Source organism: Lepidochelys kempii, chromosome 23 (assembly GCF_965140265.1).
Source record: "Lepidochelys kempii isolate rLepKem1 chromosome 23, rLepKem1.hap2, whole genome shotgun sequence".
Classification (NCBI taxonomy): domain Eukaryota; kingdom Metazoa; phylum Chordata; order Testudines; family Cheloniidae; genus Lepidochelys; species Lepidochelys kempii.
This window is the reverse complement of record NC_133278.1, coordinates 909,077-931,459: the sequence shown is the minus strand read 5'-3', so window position 1 is coordinate 931,459 and position 22,383 is coordinate 909,077. Positions and strand designations below refer to the sequence as shown.

At 47.8% G+C, this 22,383-nt stretch overlaps 1 protein-coding gene across 1 annotated transcript in view; it reads right to left on the bottom strand.

Moving 5' to 3' along the window:
• Positions 1-1,950: 1,950 nt before the first annotated feature.
• Positions 1,951-22,383, bottom strand: part of ZC3H4 (zinc finger CCCH-type containing 4) — a 30,625-nt gene continuing 10,192 nt past the window's right edge. Inside the window, exons 2-14 of the mRNA XM_073321818.1 lie at positions 18,152-18,377; positions 16,880-16,990; positions 15,824-16,046; positions 14,053-14,195; positions 13,802-13,898; positions 13,501-13,646; positions 12,247-12,360; positions 11,699-11,810; positions 10,594-10,703; positions 9,819-10,180; positions 8,496-8,899; positions 7,940-8,191; positions 1,951-6,931 (exon numbers count right to left, since the gene is read on the bottom strand). Coding sequence (XP_073177919.1) covers positions 5,427-6,931; positions 7,940-8,191; positions 8,496-8,899; positions 9,819-10,180; positions 10,594-10,703; positions 11,699-11,810; positions 12,247-12,360; positions 13,501-13,646; positions 13,802-13,898; positions 14,053-14,195; positions 15,824-16,046; positions 16,880-16,990; positions 18,152-18,377 — 3,805 coding nt within the window. The 3' untranslated portion in view covers positions 1,951-5,426. The remainder of the gene's footprint in view (positions 6,932-7,939; positions 8,192-8,495; positions 8,900-9,818; positions 10,181-10,593; positions 10,704-11,698; positions 11,811-12,246; positions 12,361-13,500; positions 13,647-13,801; positions 13,899-14,052; positions 14,196-15,823; positions 16,047-16,879; positions 16,991-18,151; positions 18,378-22,383) is intronic.

Genomic DNA, 22,383 nt, shown 5'->3' with positions numbered 1-22,383 from the left:
GGTGAGAGATAAAGGGTTGGAGAACAAAGGATTCTGGTGACCTCCTGGTCCGGAAAAGGGACAAAGCCCATCGGAGGGGGGGCTGCAGGGAGTTTCAGTTTGGGGCTGGCTGGGGACATGGAGTGAAGGGCAGACGTGGTTGTCTGGCTCACTGCCCCCCAAAATGGACCCGGCTGAGGGGTCCCGTTCTCTGCACCTGCAAGCTCTGTGTTAGACCATGTTCCTGTCATCTAATAAACCTTCCGTTTTACTGGCTGGCTGAGAGTCCCGTCTGACTGCGGAGTTGGGGGGGCAGGACCTTCTGGCTTCCCCAGGAGCCCCACCTGAGTGGACTCGCTGTGGAAAGCGCACGGAGGGGCAGAGGAGGCTGAATGCTCTGAGGTCAGACCCAGGAAGGTGGAGCCGGGGGAGCTGTGTGTCCTGCAGACAGGCTGCTCACAGAAAGGAGACTTCCCCAGAGTCCTGCCTGGCTTCGTAGGGAGCAGGTCCAGAGCATCGCCCAGGGACCCCGTGACAGTGGCTGTAAAAAGTTTTTGGGGTCTGATTTCCTATTAGCTGAGACAAGATGGGACAACTTCTGATGGTGAGAGACATGTTTTGGGGCTTACACCGCGCTCTTCTTCAGATCTGGGGAATGTACTTGGTGTCACAGCTAAATTCCTCTGAGCTAGGCTGTTTCCAGTCCTAACGAGGATGGGGAGCCGTTTCAAACTCTACATCGGCAGCGATTAGATCGCCTGCCAGCTCAGGAGAAATCCCAATTCCCTGCGCAAGGCTCCTGGGCTCTGTTCTCTGCTCATCTATAGTGAGCAGGATTCTCAAGTGAAAGGAATCTGGTGGCACCGGCAGCTTTTATGGGCACCCTTCGCAGAGGAGAGAGCCACAACTCTGCATGAAGTATTTTGCAGTAGTCAAAGATGCTAATGAACCCTGCTGGAGAGGCCAGTGAAGGGCTGCTCCCTACAGTCCATTCCCCATCCCTTGTCCAGTTCTCTCTCAAATGTCTCATGCATTGCAGTTTCCATGCAGTCCCTAAGAAAATTGTCCCACAGCTTCATTGTCTGGAGTGGGCTCCCAATATTAGCCATGGAGTCTTTATCCTACCCCGCACAGCGATAGCCCCTCTGTAGCACCCTCAGTCTCCACCCACTCTTTCACTGTGCAGTGCCAACCTGCCTTTCACATCCCCTCCTGGCCACATCCAGGCTTCCCGACTGCCCCCCAATTTCTCCCAACTGCCACCATCCCTTCAGTACTACCGGGGCTTGCCCTCATGTGGTCTCAGCATCTATTGGTGCTAGACAGCCACGCTTAAGGAAGAGGAAGGACAGGCTAGGGTGCTGGACTGGGGCTCAGGACACCTGGGTTCAATTCTTGACTCTGCCACAGATGTCAAGTCACTGAATCCAACTGGTGTGGCAATTCCCCGATAATGTGGAGATGTTACCTCAGAGGGGGAGTGTGAAGATAAAGTGCCCAGTTGTGAGGTGCTCGGGGCAGAGAGACACACAAGTGCTTGGACAGACAGCAAAGTCACCTTCTCTTAGCAACTCTTTCCTGAGAATACAATCAACCCCTTTAACCCTGCCATTATTTCTCTACGGTCAGCACTCCGATATTCACTGCCAGGATTATTGCTGTTCTCCAAACAATGTTACATGCCTGAATAGGATTGGATTAAAAATGAACTGGAAACATGCCTGCAAAGTGCGTGTCCTCCCACCCCATCTGTTAAACACAGAAACAGTGAGCGGGTTTAAACTCTCTCCCCCATTCTTCAGACCGTAGAACAGTCCTGCCCAAAAGAGTGCTGCAACGAGAAGAGACGGGATTTTTTAACTCCCCTATGAAAATGAAGGGTTACAACTACTTTGTTGCTATAATTTGTAAAGAGCTATCAGGAAACACGTATGTAGTTAACCCACACGTGAGCCAAATGAACCAGAAACCTTTAAAATAACTGCATCCTTTAATGGCAGTAATACAATTACAGAGGATTAAAGAGCTCACAGGAGAAATATAGATGACATTTTTGGAAGACAAATGTGCAATAAAAAAAGGGAAAAAAAAACACAAAGCCATGCAACGAAACAGTCATTGTAAAAACCCCAAGACAGTATATACATATTTGCATCAACAGCTTCAATTCTGAAATAGTATTTACAGCTTATTACAATCTCAGTTAGAGCATTATTTTTTTTTCTCGTAAAGCTCTGGCAGATGGAAAAATATGAATGAATTAACGATGGGTGACTATATTCCACAATAGAGCGTCACTCCTCTTCATATTCTGGATTGGGATTAATAGGGTTTTTTTATGTATGTTACAAATGTTTAGGGTTATGGTACAAACACCACTGAATTCACATCTCTCTCACTAAAAGCAATCTCACATGGAGGAACAGGACACAAATGATTGATTTCACTTCTCTCTTTTTTGTTATAGTGATACCAGCCAAACTCCAAAGCCATAAGTCCATGTCACACTTCACTGCAGGTTAAGAGCTGAGGCTGTACCAAGAGAAGGCATGAGGTAAACCACTTCAACAGTGCGCTAACTACTACACACAGATGCCACACTGATTCATTGAAAACCAGTAAACAATTTCAGGGAGAGATGCAAGCAGAAATTTGAATAGATTAGATCTCCACTGGACATCCACATATCAAACAGATGGGCACAGTCCATTGGCATCTGAGTTTTCTGGAATCCAGCTGGTTTGAGAGACGTTGTTTAGAGTAAGTTTGATATAACCTTTTGCCTCAAATTAAAGTGGGGTGCAGGAAGAAGTAAAACACATAGCATCCAAAGGGAAGAAGACAAGTAAATTAACACCAAACATAAACGTAACAAAACTTCAGAGTCCAGACTGGGTTTTGTTAATTGACGAGAGTTAATTTTGGCATTATTAATGTTAATCTCACATGCACCAAAAACAAAGAACACCCATTATCTGTAGAACTGTTTCAAAACAAATTATACGCTTACAGCAAAACTGAGTTGGTTTTTAAGCAGCTGTTCCACTGTTGGACAATTCATCCTAAACCAGATTCAATGACGGTAGCCAGTGTACTGAGAAATGTTTTTCCTCTCACACTACTCCTTATGCAAACACCAGCCCGATGACAAGCCACTGTGACATGATGCAATGGATGAATTCTCAAACCAGACAGGTACAGCCACTTGGGAAATATTCTGCAATAAAACGGGAACCTCTCTTGGTGAAGGTGGGTCAGCTGGGATAGCCTGGCACCAGATCCCCATCTAAGCTGGTGTAGCACTCCCTGGTGCGAGGCTCTGGGGAGGGAGAGTTACGACACGCACACTGTGCCTTTAAAACACTCACCAGCACCAAGTATTTGGTCTCTCTGATAAAAGTTCTGGCTTGTACCTCCGTCAGAAGAAAGCGCTGTACTCAGTTCACACGCCATGGACATTTTTCTAATCGTACCACAGACATTGAGCTGGCTGGAAGCGTCAAGAAGAATACACCTGGCTCAGCCATGGTCATAAAACTGTGTTTAAAATTTAACTTAGTCTCCATTATTTCACAGGAGTTGATACTGCATGTTGGTCATGTACATTGTACAGATCCATGTCTTAACATATGGCTAAAAAGGTGCGAGCATTTTAGCTTTTCCTTGCTGCAGTTTATGCTGTAAAGACACTTTGCATAAAATGTCTTTACCTTCCAATACTTGTGAGCATGTTTGCCACAGGCTTTGCCAGCCAAATACTTGTGAGTGTGGGATACTATCAATATTCCCGTGACAAATGGTGGAATCCAGTTAGCTCCACAGTGATACAGCTATCAAAAAAACAAGAAGTAGGGGGTAGGGGACACCGTGACATCGAGTAACCACAGAGGCTACCAAGGGGAACGTGGGAAGGAGAAAAAAAAAAGTTTAACACATTTTCATCGTCAGAGGCAAAAGGAATTTTGCCTTTCTGTGCGCAGTGTATTCTAGATTGAGAACAATCTGGGCCTATGAGATCAGCGGTTTTGACCTATACAAAGAGGCAGCCTCACAAAGATCTAGCACGTCTAAGACAAGTGCGGGGCTGAGGGATGATCAGGAAAACGTAAGCTACAGACTTGTCTGTTGGAAAGGTTTATAAATCTGTTACCCCCTTTACTCACTGAAAAAGCCTGTAGCAAGAACACTGAGCCACAGAAAGGAGTCACCCCAGATCTTCCTTCCCTCAACAACCATTTTCATAACCACAGATTCTACAGTATCCCGTTCATCTTTTGAAAAACTTGATTATCTGCCACTCATGTCCCTTCCCTTGTAGCTGCTTTTCCCTGCACACACTGAAAGCACAGTTCATTGTACTCAACACTTCCATCTACACATTTGTTTCTAAACACACAATGAATCAGGAAAACGTACTCAGCACCTAACATCACTTTGCTTCATCTTTTCTGAAGAACAGCCTCTCTTTCTTAGGGTGGCACTATAGGACAAAACTTGGCCTCCTGAAACGCACGGCATGCAGAGTTCACCCGTCCCATCTGGTTGGAGATGGGTTTTACCCCTGGTGGGGTGGGGATCTACTGAAAATCTTAGAACACAGATTTGTGTTTATGGAAAAACCCTCCATACGCAAAATGCATACAAGTGAAATCTGATTGAGATTAATAATTTAATTTCAATAATACAACCTGTTTTTGGTAGACTGCACAACTTTTTGGGATGCAAATACTCCATGGCCATCCACGGACGGCCTCGAGAACGCGAGTCCTGTTACAACCCAGCTGGGTCTTACAATCAAACCACCTCCAGAAAATGGCATAAAATATTTACTTAAAACAAAAGCAAACAAACCCCCCACAATTACAAAAATAATCCCACATGGTTATGTTTCCATGGTAATTCTGTTCATTGTACTAGAATTTTAAAAAAGACTATGATACAAATACTTTAGTTAGTTACAGTTCAGAAGTGAACACATTCTACTCATCTGCATGGCTCACAGCTTTAATCTGCTAAGCAACACGTATGAACCACGTTTCTCTGCCATCCAGTCTGTCACTACCCTTGTCCTGAATGTAGTATAGGGGACTTGCTCAGCTACTGCAAAGAGAGAGGACAAAAGGGTGGCGTGACAGATCGGCCACAGCTTCCCAAGGAGATTTCAGACAATTCATTATTTTCCAAGAATGATTTCAACTGCACTTTGAAAGAAAGCTCTAAAACAAACGATTGGGGTAGTCAAAGAAAATGCTGGTTATTACTGCACAAGGATACTTTGATTATTAATTTAAAATGCACCTTTGAGACTATATGTTACAGCACTGACCAGAACCAAAATGATTTATATACATGTTATATGGCTAAAGTGAGCACTAATGGAATAAAAAAACGTTACCAACACTGTGCGCTGCAATTCAATACATGGACGCAAGGTCAGTCCTTTAATACTACTGGCAGAACGGTGAAGCTGTGGGATCAAAGCCCTTAAAAACATCTTTCAGAGATCCAGCATCCTGCTGCTCACTGTCCTGGGCAGGACTGTTGCCTGCAAAGGGGCTGCCTGACCCAGGCTTTGTGGTCTGCTTAACCATGCCATAGACGGAGGGCACAGGGAGGTTATGAACCCCTGGCTGAGGTGCAGTCTCCTGGGTGGGTGTGGAGGAGGCGGCGGGGGCGGTGGAGGAGGAGGCCGCCTTGGGACGCGGCCTGTTATAGCTATTGTATCTGTCTGTTGCAAGATCAGCGCCTGCCTTCTCGGCCTCGGGCTGATCCAACGCAGACCTGCGCACAAACAGAGGCTCCTTGGCCTTGTTAGCGCTCTTGCTGGCCTCTGGGCCTTTCAGCGATGCATTCCCTTCGCTGGGAGACTCTGCGGCTTTGCCACCTGAACTCGGAGTCCTGGGGTCATACAGGCTAATCCCACTGAGCACGCTGCTTTGGCTACTCCCTTTGCTTAGTCCTCCAGCTGTCAGCAGCCTGGGGTCGTAGGGAGCAATGGTGGGAGCTGTCTCGCTGCTGGGCGTGGTAGCAGCCGTTGGCTGAGCTGGCTCTGCAGGTTTAGTGGCTCTGGCAGCTGCTGGCTCTGCTGGTTTCTGTAACCTGGGATCAGCTGGTGCTTTGCGCATCCGAGGGTCACTCGGTTTATCGCTCTGCCCAGGCCCTGGACTGCCAGATGCATTTACAGTCTTTAATATTCTTGACAACAGCTCGAAGTCAGGGATGTTGGTGCCAGAACTGGTGGCAGGCTCTGCTTGGGCTGCTGCTCCTCGCTGTCTGGGATCAGAAAGGCCTGTATTTTGGGGCCTGTTGAGTCGCGGGTCAAGGGCAGGTAATGACTGGAGAGCAGCTGGGACAGGAACAAATTCTTGCTTTGGGACAGGCAGTGGAATCAGATCCTCTGGGCTCCACAGGACCATTCGGGCAAAGTTTGGCTTGTTTAGGATCACGTCTTTCTTTATGTGGCTGAACTGCTGCAGCTGAGACCTGGGGTCTCGCAGAGCGTGGGCTGGCAGTGCGTCTAAGGGGATATTGACCGGTTTGTCCCTTAGTGCTCTTTCCCCTTCTTCCTCCTCAGCAGCCAAGGCAGCCTTCTGACTGGCAGCAGTGTTGGAATGAGGAGCATCCGGTTTCAGGGCAGGCGTGGGAATGTGTCTTGCTAGTCTTGGGTCAGTGGGCCCTGCGTCCCCAGTGCTAGATGGACCACAAGTATCGGCATTTCGAGACAGCCTGGGATCCCGCAGCACACGTGGATCCGCAGGCCGACTGCTCCCTGCTGGCTGGGCCTTCTGCAGGCGAGGGTCACTCACACCTGGGCCGATGCTGCCACTGATTTCTCCATGGGATGCCTGGGCATGAGGCCTGCTTGAACTTTGCTGCCTTAGGGTTTTCAGTATGGAAGTGACGCTACTTCCACCGTCATCCTCGTCACTGGAATACCAGTTGCCAGGATCACCTGGGAACGAGGAGAAGAGAGTAAGCAAATACCACGGTGTGCACAGCTACAGCTAACCGCAGGGTAACTGGTTCTGTTGGGTCTGCAGCAACTGGTCTCACACGAACAAGCAGCTCCCTCAACCCCTTGGCAGCTCACGATGCTGCAGTGCTAGAAAGGGGGATCCACAAACATTTAGCAGGCACCCAACCTCACCAAACTACATTAGCTTTGCTGGATCTTTCAGCCAGCTGCTCTTATTTCTGTATCACACTCTTGCCATTTTTCCTCTCACCTATTTCATCCTTCATGAGCACCTTCATCCTCGGTGCTCACCCCAGGCCCTCCTTATGAAGGGAGTTTCTGAATCAGTGCTTGGAAGATTTTTTGGCAAAAGACCCGAGTGCACATTCTTCAGAAACCTCCAGTGCCCTTCACTACAAAACCAAGATGGCCATCTGCAGAGAATATCTCCCCAGCTCCAACGCGGAGGCCCACGCTGGCACCAGGCACTGTCTGTCGAGATCACAATCTCTAGAGCTCCTCTTTTTGTTTTAAGATTTGTCGTTTGTAAAATAAAAGCACAAATCCCACCGCCAGCCTGAGCTGTCAAGTATGTTCGAAGAGGAGCTGGGGATGGAAGGGTTGGGATGCAGAATGACATTCCCACAGGGCCGCTAATCTGGAAAACAGGGAGGATGTCTGCCCCCCAAGACATCTTAGCCCTGATAGGGAGGGGCTGGGCAAAGACAGATCTGGGACAGCATTCTCATCCCTGTCACTGACAGACCTGCAAGCGTAGGAGTGTCCAAACACAGCACAGAAATGCAGACATGCCAGTGCTCACAGCCCACACGGAGGGGGAAGGCAGCGACCAACTCCAGACAACCAGAAATGGTGGGAGGAAACAGGCCAAGGCCTCCTAAGCCAGGACAGCACGTTAGTCTGGTGTGGGACCCCTGGTGGGTAGGGTGCAGGGGCATCCTTCACAGACATATCTTTGAAAAAGCCTGGTACTCTGCCACTTGCCTTCCTCATTCTCCCGCTCCTGCTTACTGCTCTCGGCCAGTCTTCGAGCCCTCTCCTCCTCTTCCTGCTGCTTCTGCTGGATCCTCAGGTACAGGGCTCTCTGGGCAGATGGCAGGAAGTCAGGGATGTTGGCTGATGGTTTGTGTAACCCTGGAGCCCCTCCTTCACACAAGGAATCGGGTTCCAAGGACTGGTCAGGGAAAAGATGCTCTGCCAGAGGCTCGTCCATATCCTCGTAATTCCCATAGTCCTCTGCATAGAAGGAACAGGGCAAACATTCACAATCACAGGACACTGAAGTTATTTCTCATACAGCTGAATATAGCAGCCGATTCTCAAGAAAGCAGTAAAGAGAGACTTATGCCCATGAAACCAGCCAATGTTTGAGTCTTGTCTGGTGCAAGTTCTGCCCAGCCACCCAGAGCAGCACGTTAAGTGCTCACAGGCAGCTAAAAGAGACCAGGCCAACATGGCATCTCCAGCCCCCCCTGCATCAGACCAACTCCTGTCATGGTAAACAGAGACAACCGAAGGACAGTCAGTAAGAGGAACATACCTGGGTCACCCATCAAGCCAGGGTCCATGTCCAGGCCCCCCTCTTGCTGTTGGTAGAAATTATCATAGAAGCTTTGTGCAGGTGGGCCAGGGGGCATCATTCCGGAGTGTGGAGAATCGTCCGGGCCATATGGCATCATTGGGGGCCTGGGACCCATTGGAGGCCCAGGATTCATCCCTGGGCCCATAGGCATATCTGGGTGCATGTCGGGGTGCATATCTGGATGCATGTCCGGGTGCATGTCAGGGTGCATGTCGGGATGCATGTCCAGATGCATGTCAGGATGCATATCCGGGTGCATGTCAGGATGCATATCTGGGTGCATGTCAGGATGCATGGGTCCTGGCATAGGCCCAGGTGGTCCACCAGGCCCAGGGAAGCGGGGAGGTGGTGGAACTGGGTGCCTGGAAGAGAACAGAGGGAAATTTAACTTTTAAAATGCAAACTTGAGATCAGTCACATTTCCCTACAAAGAGCAGGGCTTGCAGCAGGGTCCTTATCAGAACTGGAAGGACAGGCACAGTGCTGCAGGGAATGCCTGTTGAGGCTCCCTGCAGGAACAGACCATGTTGTTTTAATGCACCCACCACAAGAGCTGCCCGAAAAGCCTCATTTCCACACAAAAGGTGCCTATTCCACATCTCTCCACTCCAGCAGCCAGCTCTTTACTGTCGAGTTTCAGTAGCAGCAGGACTGTGTCCTCAGCCCTTCTGTACACTGCTATGAAATGGCAGCAGGTTGTTGAATTCACACAGTGCACCCCCCTCCTGCCTAGACCACCATGCCATGGCACAGAGGTCTCTCTGGGCAAGGAAGACAGGCTAACCTTGTAGCAAACCAGATGTCAGGAGCAGAACCTTGGCTGGCCTGTTTCCGAGCCTACTCCATAGCGAGAGAACAGGAAATACAGAATGTTCTGATTACACTGTCTCCGTGACTGCAGTAAGGGGTCAGTAGCACTCTGCGTGCAGTGAAGCAACACACAGGTTCCTATTTACCCTGTACTGTGTCTAAAGGGTCCACAGAAATTCTGAGATGCATACAGGGACAATTTTGCTACTATGCCAATAACACAAAGAAATTCCATATATTAACTACATTAAATAACAACTAGGCTACAAGTGGGAACATTCTGCTTGTGACTGAGAGAGGCTGTGGATGAATTTCATCCTGTAAAACTACTTTAAGACCCTCAGAGAAAAGAGTATGAATAATAACCTATCCATGGCATACATAACCCCCCCTTCCTATTCCTGACTCTCCCACTGAGCGTTATTCCTCTTAACGCATCCATAACTAGTTGGAAGGGAGGGTCATGCTTACCGCACGCCTAGTTTCTCTGCCAGCTGCCCAGTGGGCCGCACCACAATCTCAAACAGAGATGGGATTTTCTTATACATGTCCTGCTGCTGCTGAAGCTGCTGTGGTGAGAGAGGTTCGTGCGGCGGAGGTGGCAGCTGGGGTGGCCCTGGCGGTGGAAGGGGGGGCGGTGGAGGAGGTGGCGGTCCTCCAGGAATTGGCCTGCCATTGGGAGAAGTTGGAGCTGGGGGTCCAGGAGGACGAGGGGGTGTGGGCAGCAGGCCCACTCCGGGTGGAGGTTTCGGTAACGGATTGATGCCCTGTTTCTTTAGCTCTTCAACTTCCTTCTCATCTTCTGCACCTGCTTCTGCATCATCAGCCAGCATCTGAGGGGGAGAGAGAGAAATGAGAGGCAGTTAAAAGCAACGCCCTGAACAGCCCATGTTGGTATGAGTTTGCCAGGTCTCAGCGCAGCTGCTCAGACCATGGCCTGGGCCCGTGTTTCTCCAGCGCTGAGGCTGCACATGAGAGTCTGCCAGCACGGGCTTGTCTCCTACGGTACATTAAACAGTGTTCTAGCAAGCTGAAAGTGTCCCAAAGCATGGGGCTTCTGCTCTGTAGAGTCAGACCAGGCTCCCTGCACTTCCCTTTTCAGAATTCAATCTCAGGACTCCAAATGACACCCTTGTTACCCGACCTTACAAACTCCTCTCTCCTTGCTGTGAAAGTTTCGCATGGGCAGCAAAATCAGCCAAGGAAAGCCACTCCGAAAGGAACCCACATTACAATTCCCTTTTACCTTGTCCAGCAGCTCCCGCGTTTCGTCTGTGAGCGGCTCATGGGAAAACATACAGTCGTCCCCATTGATACAATTCCCAGTGGTGTGGAACAGTTTACAAGGAAAGTCTCGTACAAAGTGTTAAGGAAAATGAAACTCCTTTGAGTAATTAATAAAAAATCTGGCAGTGGGCAGACAGGTTATTTTTAACAGTGCTCCACCAATGGATTTGATGTGGTACATTCTTACTAAGAAGGTGAAACCTCTGCAGTCCCGACACTGAAAATAAAACCCAACTGCCCCACACCCCACATTTTCCTTTTCTAAAACTCCTGCAAACTCACCTGCTCTGTGCAGCTCTGCGGCCTGAAGACCCCATTCCCTTGTGCTTACTCCATACTGTATTGTTCGCAAGCTGAGCCCACCTTCACCAACATGAAGCCACTTGTGTCCCTGCAGCTGTCATACACTGTTAAAAGCCTACACATCTTAAGGTATATGTCTTCCACACTCCCATGGCTAGTCCTAGCCTCCCTCTCCCCGGGGAAACATTAGTGCCGATCTTCATCATGAGACCCTTCCCTTCCTTTCTGACACGCTCTGGTGAGCCGTGAAATAATGAAGATGCCATCACTGGCCTCTGAGTCAGCACTCACTGAAATGAATGGGGCTGTTCACACCTCAGCGTCCAGGCTCTCTGCTGGCTCAGGCAGGCATAAGTTACACTCAGGGTAGTCTCTCCCCCAGTTCCTCCCGTTTCAGGCTCTCTGCAAGCTTAGGTAGACGTCTCTGCATCAGTTAACTCAGATCACAATGTGAAGAGTTTGTCTACAATTCTAACAGCTAGAGACCGACTTTTTTTAAACTGAAAGCTGAGACTGAAGAACAAATGAGAGTTCTGTCTCTACCTTCAGCTAGCCCCTCACGGCCCCCTCCCATAAGCCGGTGCACCCCACATTCTGGGAACCGATATCATACAGGCACTTGCCTGTAGATCGTAAGCCACTTGGTGCAGGGACCTACTCTTCTGGCCCATTTTCCCTGTTGCATAGGGCCGCACACGACTGACTTAAAGCCACTGATCTCCGTGGTGACTGGAAACACAGTGAACAAGAGGAAAGGATATCATGCATGTAAGGGCAATTCTCTGCCCTCGCACAGTAACCAGTAATGTAAAACTTGCACAGTTCCCGTTTCTTTGGTAGTTCGATGTCATGGCTGAAATTGCAGTGCTCCCCCTGTATAGAAAAAGTACAACACCCCCACTGTTAATGAAACAATAAAAGCATACACAATAACAGGGGGAAGCAAACACCTATAAGGCACTTGTTATAGAACTGATTCTCTGCTGGGGTTCTGGCCCTGAAATCCTTGAAAACTGGGCTCTGTGGCCCACGGTTATCCTGTGTTTTTAAAATCGGAGAATCAGGAAGTAGAAAGTAAAACAAGTGTTTGTCTCAGATTGGTGTTTGCACACTTGATTTTCCTTACACTCGGTGTAACTCTCCTAGCACTCAGCACGTTATCACTTTCAACATGTATTCTAGACTCTATGTTCTTTAATGCAAGGACCACGTATGTCTCAGTTCATATCTTGTACAGACCTGGATGCATTTTAGGTACTACTGAAATGCTTAACAGTAAAGTCAAGGCCACTATTAATTATCTCCTTACCCAGGTACACCTGCCTTCCACAAAGTATTTGCAGATAACTTTTCCTTTTTTATCCGACTGCTGGTGGGGTTTATCATGGTCATTCCGTCTGTAATTTCCACCACTTCCTCCGTCCTGCAGGAATTGTAAGGGTGTAGTTAACAAGCACAAAGAGGCAAATCCTAGCCATGGAAAGAAATTAACCATCTTCCTACAAAATGCATTTCAAAGTGCACATGAAGGTCTTGCAGGAAGGCAGCATAAGACTTGCAGCCTGACCAACTGTAGCTAGATGGAGGGACAGATTTCAACTTGGTTTGTCAGTCAACCCATCAGAATCCGAAAAATCCATCCTGCCTAGAAAAGGGATTATTGTCATGAAGACTGGGTCAGTCCCACTTTTACACTGCTGGGAAATACACAAAGATGAAGTCTAGACTTTGGGCTCATTTCAAGGTATTTCAGAGATCTTTTCTGGTGGGTGGGGAATGGGGGTCATTTTCTGATTGTAAGGTCAATGCATACACTTGGTGACATGAACTCCAATAAGGGCTCCCCTGAGATGCCTCCCTCTTTTTAGCATTACTTGGTGCCAGTCGAACAGTGCCTGAGAGCACTACATCCCAGACAAAAACAGGCAGAGGAGCCCCTTGAAAGAAGGGAGAAAATCAATGCCAGAGGTTCAAAAATTGGGCTGCTTGAAAGCTTGACTGCCAAGCTCAGGAGTACGTGACCGATCGCCAGTCTCCTGCCACTGAAGTGCAGCTAGGATGAGAAAAGTGGCTAGATAAAAGGAGCCCAGCCTCTTGGCAGATCCGTTCTCTGTGCCGGTCCAGTGTCACTTTACTGAGCAAGACCAACCGTTACTGGCTTTACCCCTGGAGGCCCTGCCGAGCCAAACCCCGGTGGGAAAAGGAGCTGGGGTATGCTCTGCTCTGCATCATCAGGACTGTTAATTATTTCCCAAGTTCTGTACTCCAATGGGGTTGCAGAAGCCAGAGGTCTGGATCTTTACTCTCAGCGATGATGAATGAGATAGAAGGAAGTCAACTTGTGGCTCTGAGCCTAAGGCAATATGCAGCACTGGCAGGCAGAGAGCCCTGGGCAGGCTCAGAAAGTCCAACTTCAGTCCCAAATTTCAGAGTTCAATACATGCAAATGAAATTATTTCTGGGGAAGCCTGTCTGGTATGTTGGAGAGAAACCCCATGGGCACCTTTCCACAGGTGACCCAAGTGCAGCAAGACCCCAACGGAGACAAGGCAGAGCTGCTTACCCCCATGTCCTCATCATAGTAATCGTCATCCTCGTTCATTCCGCCACCTTTCCCCATTCCACTTCTGCTCCCGCCTCTTCCTCTTCCCCTGCCCATCCCCTTGCTTCCTCTCCCTCTGGGGCCACGGCCACGCCCCCGATTTAAACCTGCAATAGAGCAAAACAACATAATTATTTATACTCCCCCCCGCCCCCCAAATAAAACCTGACCATTATGATACCACAGGCTGGCTCTACTCTTCGGACTGCGCAGAGCCCCCGAGCACCGTCTAATTCACTCTGCTCTGGGCTCAGTTGTGTACCTCGCCCTCTGCCCTCTTTGCTCCTCCGGTACTGGTTCAACTCTTTTGAATAGTCGTCGTACTCCTCGTCACCCATTGGCTCTTCATTGTCACCATACTGCAATTCAGAAAGAACAGAGCGGTCAGTGCACCGGACTCTTGGCCCAAAACTGATGCTCACCCCACCGCTTCTAATTCCAGAAAAGAATGTTCTCCCACTTAACGCTCCCCATCTCTGGGGGACTCAGATACAGCTCAGAAATGGGCCTTACTTCCATTTCTTCCTCATACATTTCCTCCTCCTCTTCCGGATGTTCACCTCTCCCTCTCCCACGGCTTCCTCGGCCCATGCCTCGCCCTCTCATTCCACCTCTGCCTCCACGCCCTCGGTATCCTCGGCCTCGGCCTCGACTGCCTGTAGAGCGAGCAAACAAGCGTCAGTCTGCTACTGCAGTACTTGAACACTCCGACAGCCATGTGGTACCATGAGAGACGCCTGGCTGTCTTTGGAGCAGGTATCAAGTCAGTTCACAGGAGTAACATGGTTGTCTCTCACTTACAGAGGACAATCAGATCAGATTATGACAGCAAATGATCTCTTAGTTACTGCTAGTGAGATCAATGAGTTTGCGAGGGTGTGCTGGGGCTTTTTAAGCCTACTAATACAACATAGGGTCATTTTCCTAAGGAACACAAACGTAAGTTTCAGAGTAACAGCCGTGTTAGTCTGTATTCGCAAAAAGAAAAGGAGGACTTGTGGCACCTTAGAGACTAACCAATTTCTTTGAGCATGAGCTTTCATGAGCTACAGATGAAGTGAGCTGTAGCTCACGAAAGCTCATGCTCAAATAAATTGGTTAGTCTCTAAGGTGCAAACGTAAGTGCATACCTAATTGAAAGGAAAGTCAATGGCATTCCAGTAAGGGTTATCCGTCACATTTAAATAGTGAAGAATATGGCAAAAACAATACATGCCGGGTACAATATCTGTACTATGGTTCTGTTTCAGGCTCTATCAACCTGTAACCAGAATCCATCCATTTGTGGTAGTTACCTGCCCCCCATTACCACAATATCTGAGTGCATCACAATCTCTAATGTATTTATCCTCACCACACCACTATGAGGGAGGGCAGGGCCACTCTCCCCACTTTACAGACAGGAAAACAGAGCTATAGAGAGACACGGTAACCTGCCCAAGGTCCCACAAGAGGTCTATGGAAGAGCAGGGAAAAGAGTAGGGAACTGAACTCAGATCCTCCGAGACCCAGGTTATCACCTCTACCACTCAGCGATCCTTTTAACAGAATGTATATATACACATATATATTACACACCCGCTTAGTAAAGACATTAAAACACCGGCCTCCTCCTTGTAAGAGCAGGTTCTGTGTATTTTAGACTTTTCATAGAATAAGTCTTGGTGCTATTTGGTTTTAAGTGGGTTAATGCTTTTTAAAATTCTGAAGCAATTACTTTTAAAGTGTCTAAGATGTAAACATTTTAAAGTAGCCGTTGTGAATGCAGGGCAATTACCGCACATAAAGTTTCATCTTTCATGCAGGATTACCGACATGGTACACTTCAGAGTTTACTCTGAATACACTTTAGCAGGATGAAATCTGACTTGGCATGTTATCCTGGCTTTGTTTTCTTTGCACACAAAGGACACACGCTGTTTTTTAACCTCACCTGTATTTTTAAATCTATCTAGATATAAAAGAAAGAATGTGCCTTTAAATATAAAGCTACAAAACTGGGATCTGACCTTTGCCCTCGCATAATAAAAGATGTAAGAAATGGACGTCTCTGGGTCTCGCTGTGCAGCACTAATGAGTTATTCGGCCCTGCCGCTGCAACTGCAGCAGACCTGTGTTGTACCAGGGGCTCAGAGCAGGCACAGCAGTCCACCTGCATGCCGCCAACTACAAGATCAGAGCCTTACGTGGTGACTGATCATCAGCCTTAATAAGCCAAGCGTTGTAACATGTTGATTAGAAAAGCGTTTTGGCCTCGGAAGCATGTTGGCAAAGGCAGCCATACCTCGCCCCCGATGTGTCCCCTCCTTAGCTCTCCGGTACTGGTTCAGCTCTTTTGTGAAGTCGTCATACTCTTCTTTCCCCATGTCTTCATCTTCATCCCCCTCGTATTCGCCATAGGCCTCATTCTCGTAATCCTCATACATGCTGTAATTCTTGCTCTCCATTTTGGAGTAGCTCTTCTTTGGCAAGGGGGCACTGTGAGAGGACTGATACTGCTGGTGAGACTGAGAAAAGTAGACAGACAGGAAGGGGTAACAATGAAGCAATGATCAATTTGAAACAGCAGGGTGATGGCTGACGCACAGCAGGTCCCTGGGGCATGCCCTCTTTCCAGACTTGCCAAGGAACTGTGGAAGTAGAGCGGTCATTATCCCCAAACCTGCAAAGCCACAGTCCCCTCATGGTTTCATTTAATACCTATCATTCATCCCTTCCCTGGCAGCTTTCTCCCAGGGCCTCCAGAACTCTGTAGAGACAGACAAGCTCTTCATCAAGATTGTATATACAAAGTGCGGTTAGAAAGGGTGTAACAGACTCATCAGACAGAACTAGAAGGAGACACTGAAAGATGCACTCAAGTCACCTTCCTTCTCCCAGCCACTATTCTACAGGATTAAAGCTTGGGAATAGGTAGCTCCTTGAAGAGGGAATCACCAGCATTCTTCAGGGTCCCCTCTGGAGTCAGAGGACCATGGCCTCTGAAAGAAAACCACACCTGCTTCAGGCCGAGTTCCCAGGGTAACTGCATGCGGCACCTACTGTTGTTTGCTCATTTCCCTCTGCTCTTCCCTGTCTCTTTGTTGGGAAGTGGCTGTTTCAGGTTGACAAGGGAAGGCCAAAGGGGACATCTGATGTAATGATTCAATTTTTAAAAGAAACGGAAAAAAATGAAAGATGGAAGGGGCTCAGCACCTGGAGCAAAGCCAGGAGCCCATAAGACTGGCCTTCAGCCCCTGCGTGCAGCGAGACAGGTCTGTGTGTGCAAAGCATGCAACATTTCCAACACAGTGTTGGAGAGAGCAGCTTTCCCCACAACTGGTTGATCGCGGGTACTTACAAGAGGGTAAGGAGGGCTGTATTCCCGGTACTTTCTGTGCCCCTTCTCACTGGGGCTGAAATCAGAGTCCTCGCTGTAGTCAGAGAAGTCTTCACTGGAAGATGCATGGCGCTGCAAGGAATGGCAAACATATTGTATGATTTTAGTACAGCGGCTCTTGCGCTCTAAGCTTGAATTGCAACTCTGTGGCCAGGCATCTGGACTGCCACACACAATATAAACGAGTCTTTCTTAAGATAACTCAGATTCTGGCTTGCAAAAATCTTGACAGTGTTCCTTGAATTGACCATTTATGATGCAAAAGACTTCTAGTGTATTTCAAACGTCACTGTAGATTCTGTCCGAATTGGGAACGTTTCCAGTTTGTTTAATTGGTTTCTAATGAAAGCAATTCATATTACACCGTCTGTTAGCTTGAGGGTCTCATAAACATCTTTGACTTTACAAGCCAGACATTCTAATTTACCATATACTAGTCTTCTTGCAAGCACAGGTGTTCACAAAAAAGAGATTTACTTTACCAAATGAAACTGTTTTTCCTTTCCATTCCACCCATAGATATATGCAAACACAGAAAAAGAAAAGAGATTCCATACTAGGGTATCTTCTACCTCCCCACTGTTTCTTTACTTGTTACCTCCTGCTGGGTTACGTCTAATTTAAACAGTAAGCTCATATTTCCTTGTAGGTGAGGTACAATGCACCACATGGTGCCATAATGACGGGCTACATCCATATGGCAAGGCCTAAGGCAGGGAGATTCTGCCTAGGATACTATAGCTAATACGTTCTCTACAACAGTGGTTCTCAACCAGGGGTCTGGGGCCCCCTGAGGGGCCACGAGCAGGTTTCAGGGGGTCTGTCAAGCAGGGCCAGCATCAGACTCACTGGAACCCTGGGCAGAAAGCCGAAGCCCCACTGCATGGGGCTGAAACCCGAGGCCCTGAGCCCCCGGGCTGAAGCCGAAGCCTGAGCAGCTTAGCTTAATGGGGCTCCCTGTGGCATGGGGCCCCAAGCAACAGCCCTGTTTGCAACCCCCTAACGCTGGCCCTGACGTTTATATGCAGATGGGCTGTGGAGGTTTTATAGTTTTCGGGGGGAGGGGGCCTCAGAAAAAAAAAGGGTGAGAACCCCTGCTCTACAAGGTAGGTATGTAAAGGCAGCCATTGGAATCACTGACTCTGTAAGTGAACCATGCTGTGGTCTTGGAGGAGTGGAGTTGAGATCCCTATTACCATACCTGGCAGGACTAAGGTGTGTTTGTTTACTCACTTTGTGCTTGGATTTCCTTTTCTTTTTTGCTCTTCTTTTCTCTTTCTCTCTCTCTCGCTCTTTCCTCCTCTTGCGCTTCATCCGCCGATGAGCCTTTTCCTCATCCGAGTCACTTTTGTGCTTCTCTCCCTTCTCTTTCCGGCCCCTCTCATGTGACTCAGAAGCATTTTGGGGCTCCTCTCCCCCATCGTCCTCCAGCTCGCCTTCTTCCAGCTCCCCATCCTCCCTGCAGAGCAAACACACACACTGGCATTTCACTCCTCACAAAATCACTCAAGGCACTTAAGCCAGCTGGACATCTTGGGGCTTCCTAAATCTAAAGGTAACACTAGTCCCAAATACCTTGGTTTGAGACATCTGTAACAGTTGACTTTGTTATCACCTGTGTCACTGGAACATACAAACAGAGCCTATTCAACTCTCTCTCATGCTCACACACACACACACACCTCAGACCAGAAGTTCCCATCTATGCACATTTTTAAAAAATGAAAGCCTATAAAATAATTCTACTGAACAACATACGACAGCAGAGACTGCAAAATTACAGCTTCAAATCTTAGAGAACATTATCACAAATTCCACCAGTCTTTGAATTAAAGTCAACATACAACAAACCATGTGGTCCTACGAAGATAAAAATAAAACAAATCATCACAGAAACCCCATTATTCCTGTTGTCTATCCTAATTATTATATGAAATCCGGCAAATCATGTACTGAAGAAGCATCTAGCTCCTCTTCCAGGGGTTTCAAACAGGCAACTTCTTATCTAAAAAGCATCTGTGTGTGTAAATTTAAATAAATAAATAAAACATTGGTTTAATCTACAATTATCTGGACTCTTGCTTGGAAAGAATAGCTGTTTGAGCCCTCATTTCCAAGTGAGAATGCTGCCTTAAGAAAATTTAATTTGTCTCTTAATTTTGGATTGGTGAGACAAATCTGGAAACACACGCACTGCTGCTTCCTGATCTTTAGACCACATTAGGGTTCACACATAACTACGGTTCTCATGAGATGAGATAAAACAAATCAAGATCGGAAATGTCCTCAGAGAATTTTCCAGTCACATTCAGTTTAAGAATTACTGGGGTTTGGTGAAGGGAAGCTTTCTCCAAGCTCAAAATAAATCAAATTTACAAATCAAGTAAGGGTGCAAGCAGTACTTGAATTCTCTTTTTATACTGCTCACTCCTTCCCGAATCCTACAAATTCTCATGTTCTTAATCTTGTTCTAATTTTCCATCTCTTCTATGCTCTGACCAAAGAAGTACATACTTATCACTGTTCAAGTCTTTATTTAAAATGATGATTTTGAGTATGATGAATGGATGGAATTTTATCCCTGAGTTTGGAGAACAGGATGGATATGCAATTTAAGGGTAACCCTTTCCTCAAAAGCCTTAGTAGCAAGCAGTACCACAGTGAAGGGAAACTTCAGAGGGAGTGTCCCCTTGTTGGCAATTCTATATAGGGTACAGGGCATAGAGGCAATGCTCTCCCTCAAGATGCAAACACCTTCAGACCTCAAACAGCTATCATCATGTCTCCTTTCACAGGGATCTTTCTACGTTGTCTTCATTATTTACTTGGCAGAAGTGCCCAAGATTAGCTCGGAGCTGTGCAGACATCTTGGAAGGCACTGTCCCTACCCCAGCGAGCGTACAGTCTAAAACTCATGACAAGATCTCCCCCCTCCTTTTTTGTTAAAAGCAACGCACAACAATAATGGTGGCGTTACTGCTTTTCAGTGGCAAGAATTCAAACAGAAACAGCATTTAGGACATTAATCTTTGGCCCCGCTACAAAAACATCTCCTATTAATTTCACTGCTGCTGAAATATGCTAAAATGGACAGCCCTAGAAACTGAAACCATGCCTTTAGCTGCAGGACAGATACAGCACCGATGGTGCAAAGTTCCACTCTCTACATTGCCCCCTGCTAATGTGTCTCACCCCTTCCACGGGAGACACTGAGCTCTGGGGAAAGAAGGGACTTCAGTCATTCAACCTCCCTGCTGAGACTGCAACCAAGGGGCCCGGTCTGTTTGTGGTTTTGGGGAATGATTTATCTGGATTTTACCAATGGTAAAAGGGCATCCCCCAACCCCCTCCAGGATTCTGGATGACCTTGGCAATCTCTGCATTACATAAATGAACAGAGTAATCAATACCACCAAATTACATCAAACAACACACTGATCATGTACATAGAAATTAATCGACCCCCATGCCAGAGTCCCATGTCAGCACAAGCCCTGCCCAACCCCAATCTCCCCGCAAGGCCAGGGAGGACAGACAGTAGGGTGACAATACTTCCCAAAGGGAAAATGGGACACTGCACTGGACTGGCCTGAGCCCTCTCCCCACCCCAGCACCGGCTGCCCTGAGTGTCCCTCCCTCACACAGGGATAGCCCAAGTCCCCTCCCTACCCCGCCCCCCCATGAGGCTGGGGTCGCTGGTACCCCTGTCTACCCTCTCTCCATCCCCCCCACGCGAGGCTGGGGTTGCTGGAACCCTGCCTGCCCCCTGCACAAGCCGTGCCCCCCTGTAAGGGGCTGACATCTCCACTCTTTCCCTCGCATGTTCCTCCGCACAGCACGCCACTTGTTGGACAGAAGTGGGCATCTGTCCAGTTTGCTCTTGCCAACTGATCAAGTCGGCAAAAGCAAACGGGACAAATGCCCACTTTTGCCAAAAAACTCGGGACGGCTGGGACAAGGCTTAAAAAAGGGACTGTTCTGGCCAAACGGGACATATGGTCACCCTAACAGACAGGCACTGTAATACACCGGTAGGTTAATAGTGACCTGGAGAGGATGCGAGTTTCAAAGGCCCAGGGCCTTAATAAAAAACATTCCACCAATAAATCCCTCTAGCCTATTCTGACGGGACTCCCGCTCAGGTGCCTCTGTTGACTGCAGCTATGATAGCGTCATGGGACAGAGGCATCTCTTAGACAGGGAGATCCCAGACTATCTACAGCCGTGTAAGTCAAAACCAACATCTTAAAATCAATCCAGAATTCAACATGCAGCTAGGGCAGGTCATGCATCACAGGTCTAATGTTAAAAGAAAAGGAGTACTTGTGGCACCTTAGAGACTAACCAATTTATTTGAGCATAAGCTTTCGTGAGCTACAGCTCACTTCATCGGATGCATACCGTGGAAACTGCAGTAGACTTTATATACACACAGAGACCATGAAACAATACCTCCTCCCACCCCACTGTCCTGCTGGTAATAGCTTATCTAAAGTGATCATCAAGTTGGGCCATTTCCAGCACAATGTCTAATGTTCTCAAGGTCTAATGTTCTCAGTGGTAGCTGATGACAGAACAAGAAGTAATGGTCTCATGGTCTCAAGTTGCAGTGGGGGAGGTTTAGGCTGGATATTAGGAAAAACTTTTTCACTAGGAGGGTGGTGAATCACTGAAATGCGTTACCTAGGGAGGTGGTGCAATCTCCTTCCTTTGAGTTTTTTAAGATCAGGCATGACAAAGCCCTGGCTGGGATGATTTAGTTGGGGATTGGGCCTGCTTTGAGCAGGGGGTTGGACTAGATGACCTCCTGAGGTCCCTTCCAACCCTGATGTTCTAGGATTCTATGAAATAAACACTGATTAACAAGCAAGCCGACAAATTCTGCACCATCTGCAGTTTCCAAATAGATTTAAGAAGTATCCGCATGTAGAACGCATGGAGGAATCTAATTTCAATGGCAGAGATGACAGTGGCAGAGTCTGCATATGAAAGGAACGGGCACAACTTCCTAGCTGCCAGTAGATGGAAAAAGGCCAAAGCGGCTGTAGCTACTACCTGCTCTTCTAGCAGCAGGTAGGAATCTCATTAGACACTGCCGTCCCAGGTCAGGAACCAGGTCAACCACAGACAGGCGCACACCTTGAGTGAACAGAAATAATCCCTGTCATCTCCTCTGGTAAATTTACCAATCCAACCAACATCACCACAGTCTTATCTGGGTTGAGCCTCAGACAGCTAGCCCTCAGTCACACCCCAATATCTCCCAGACAGTGACCAATGCAGTTAACACTTCTGAAGTTATTTTGAATGGACTAAGGTCCTGCAACTCATTACACAGAGAGCTGAACAGACATTAGAAGACAACATTTGGTCATCATCTGCTTGGATTGGATGGAAACCAGCTCTAGCCCCTTAGAGATCAAAGGTTTCAGAGTAGCAGCCGTGTTAGTCTGTATTCGCAAAAA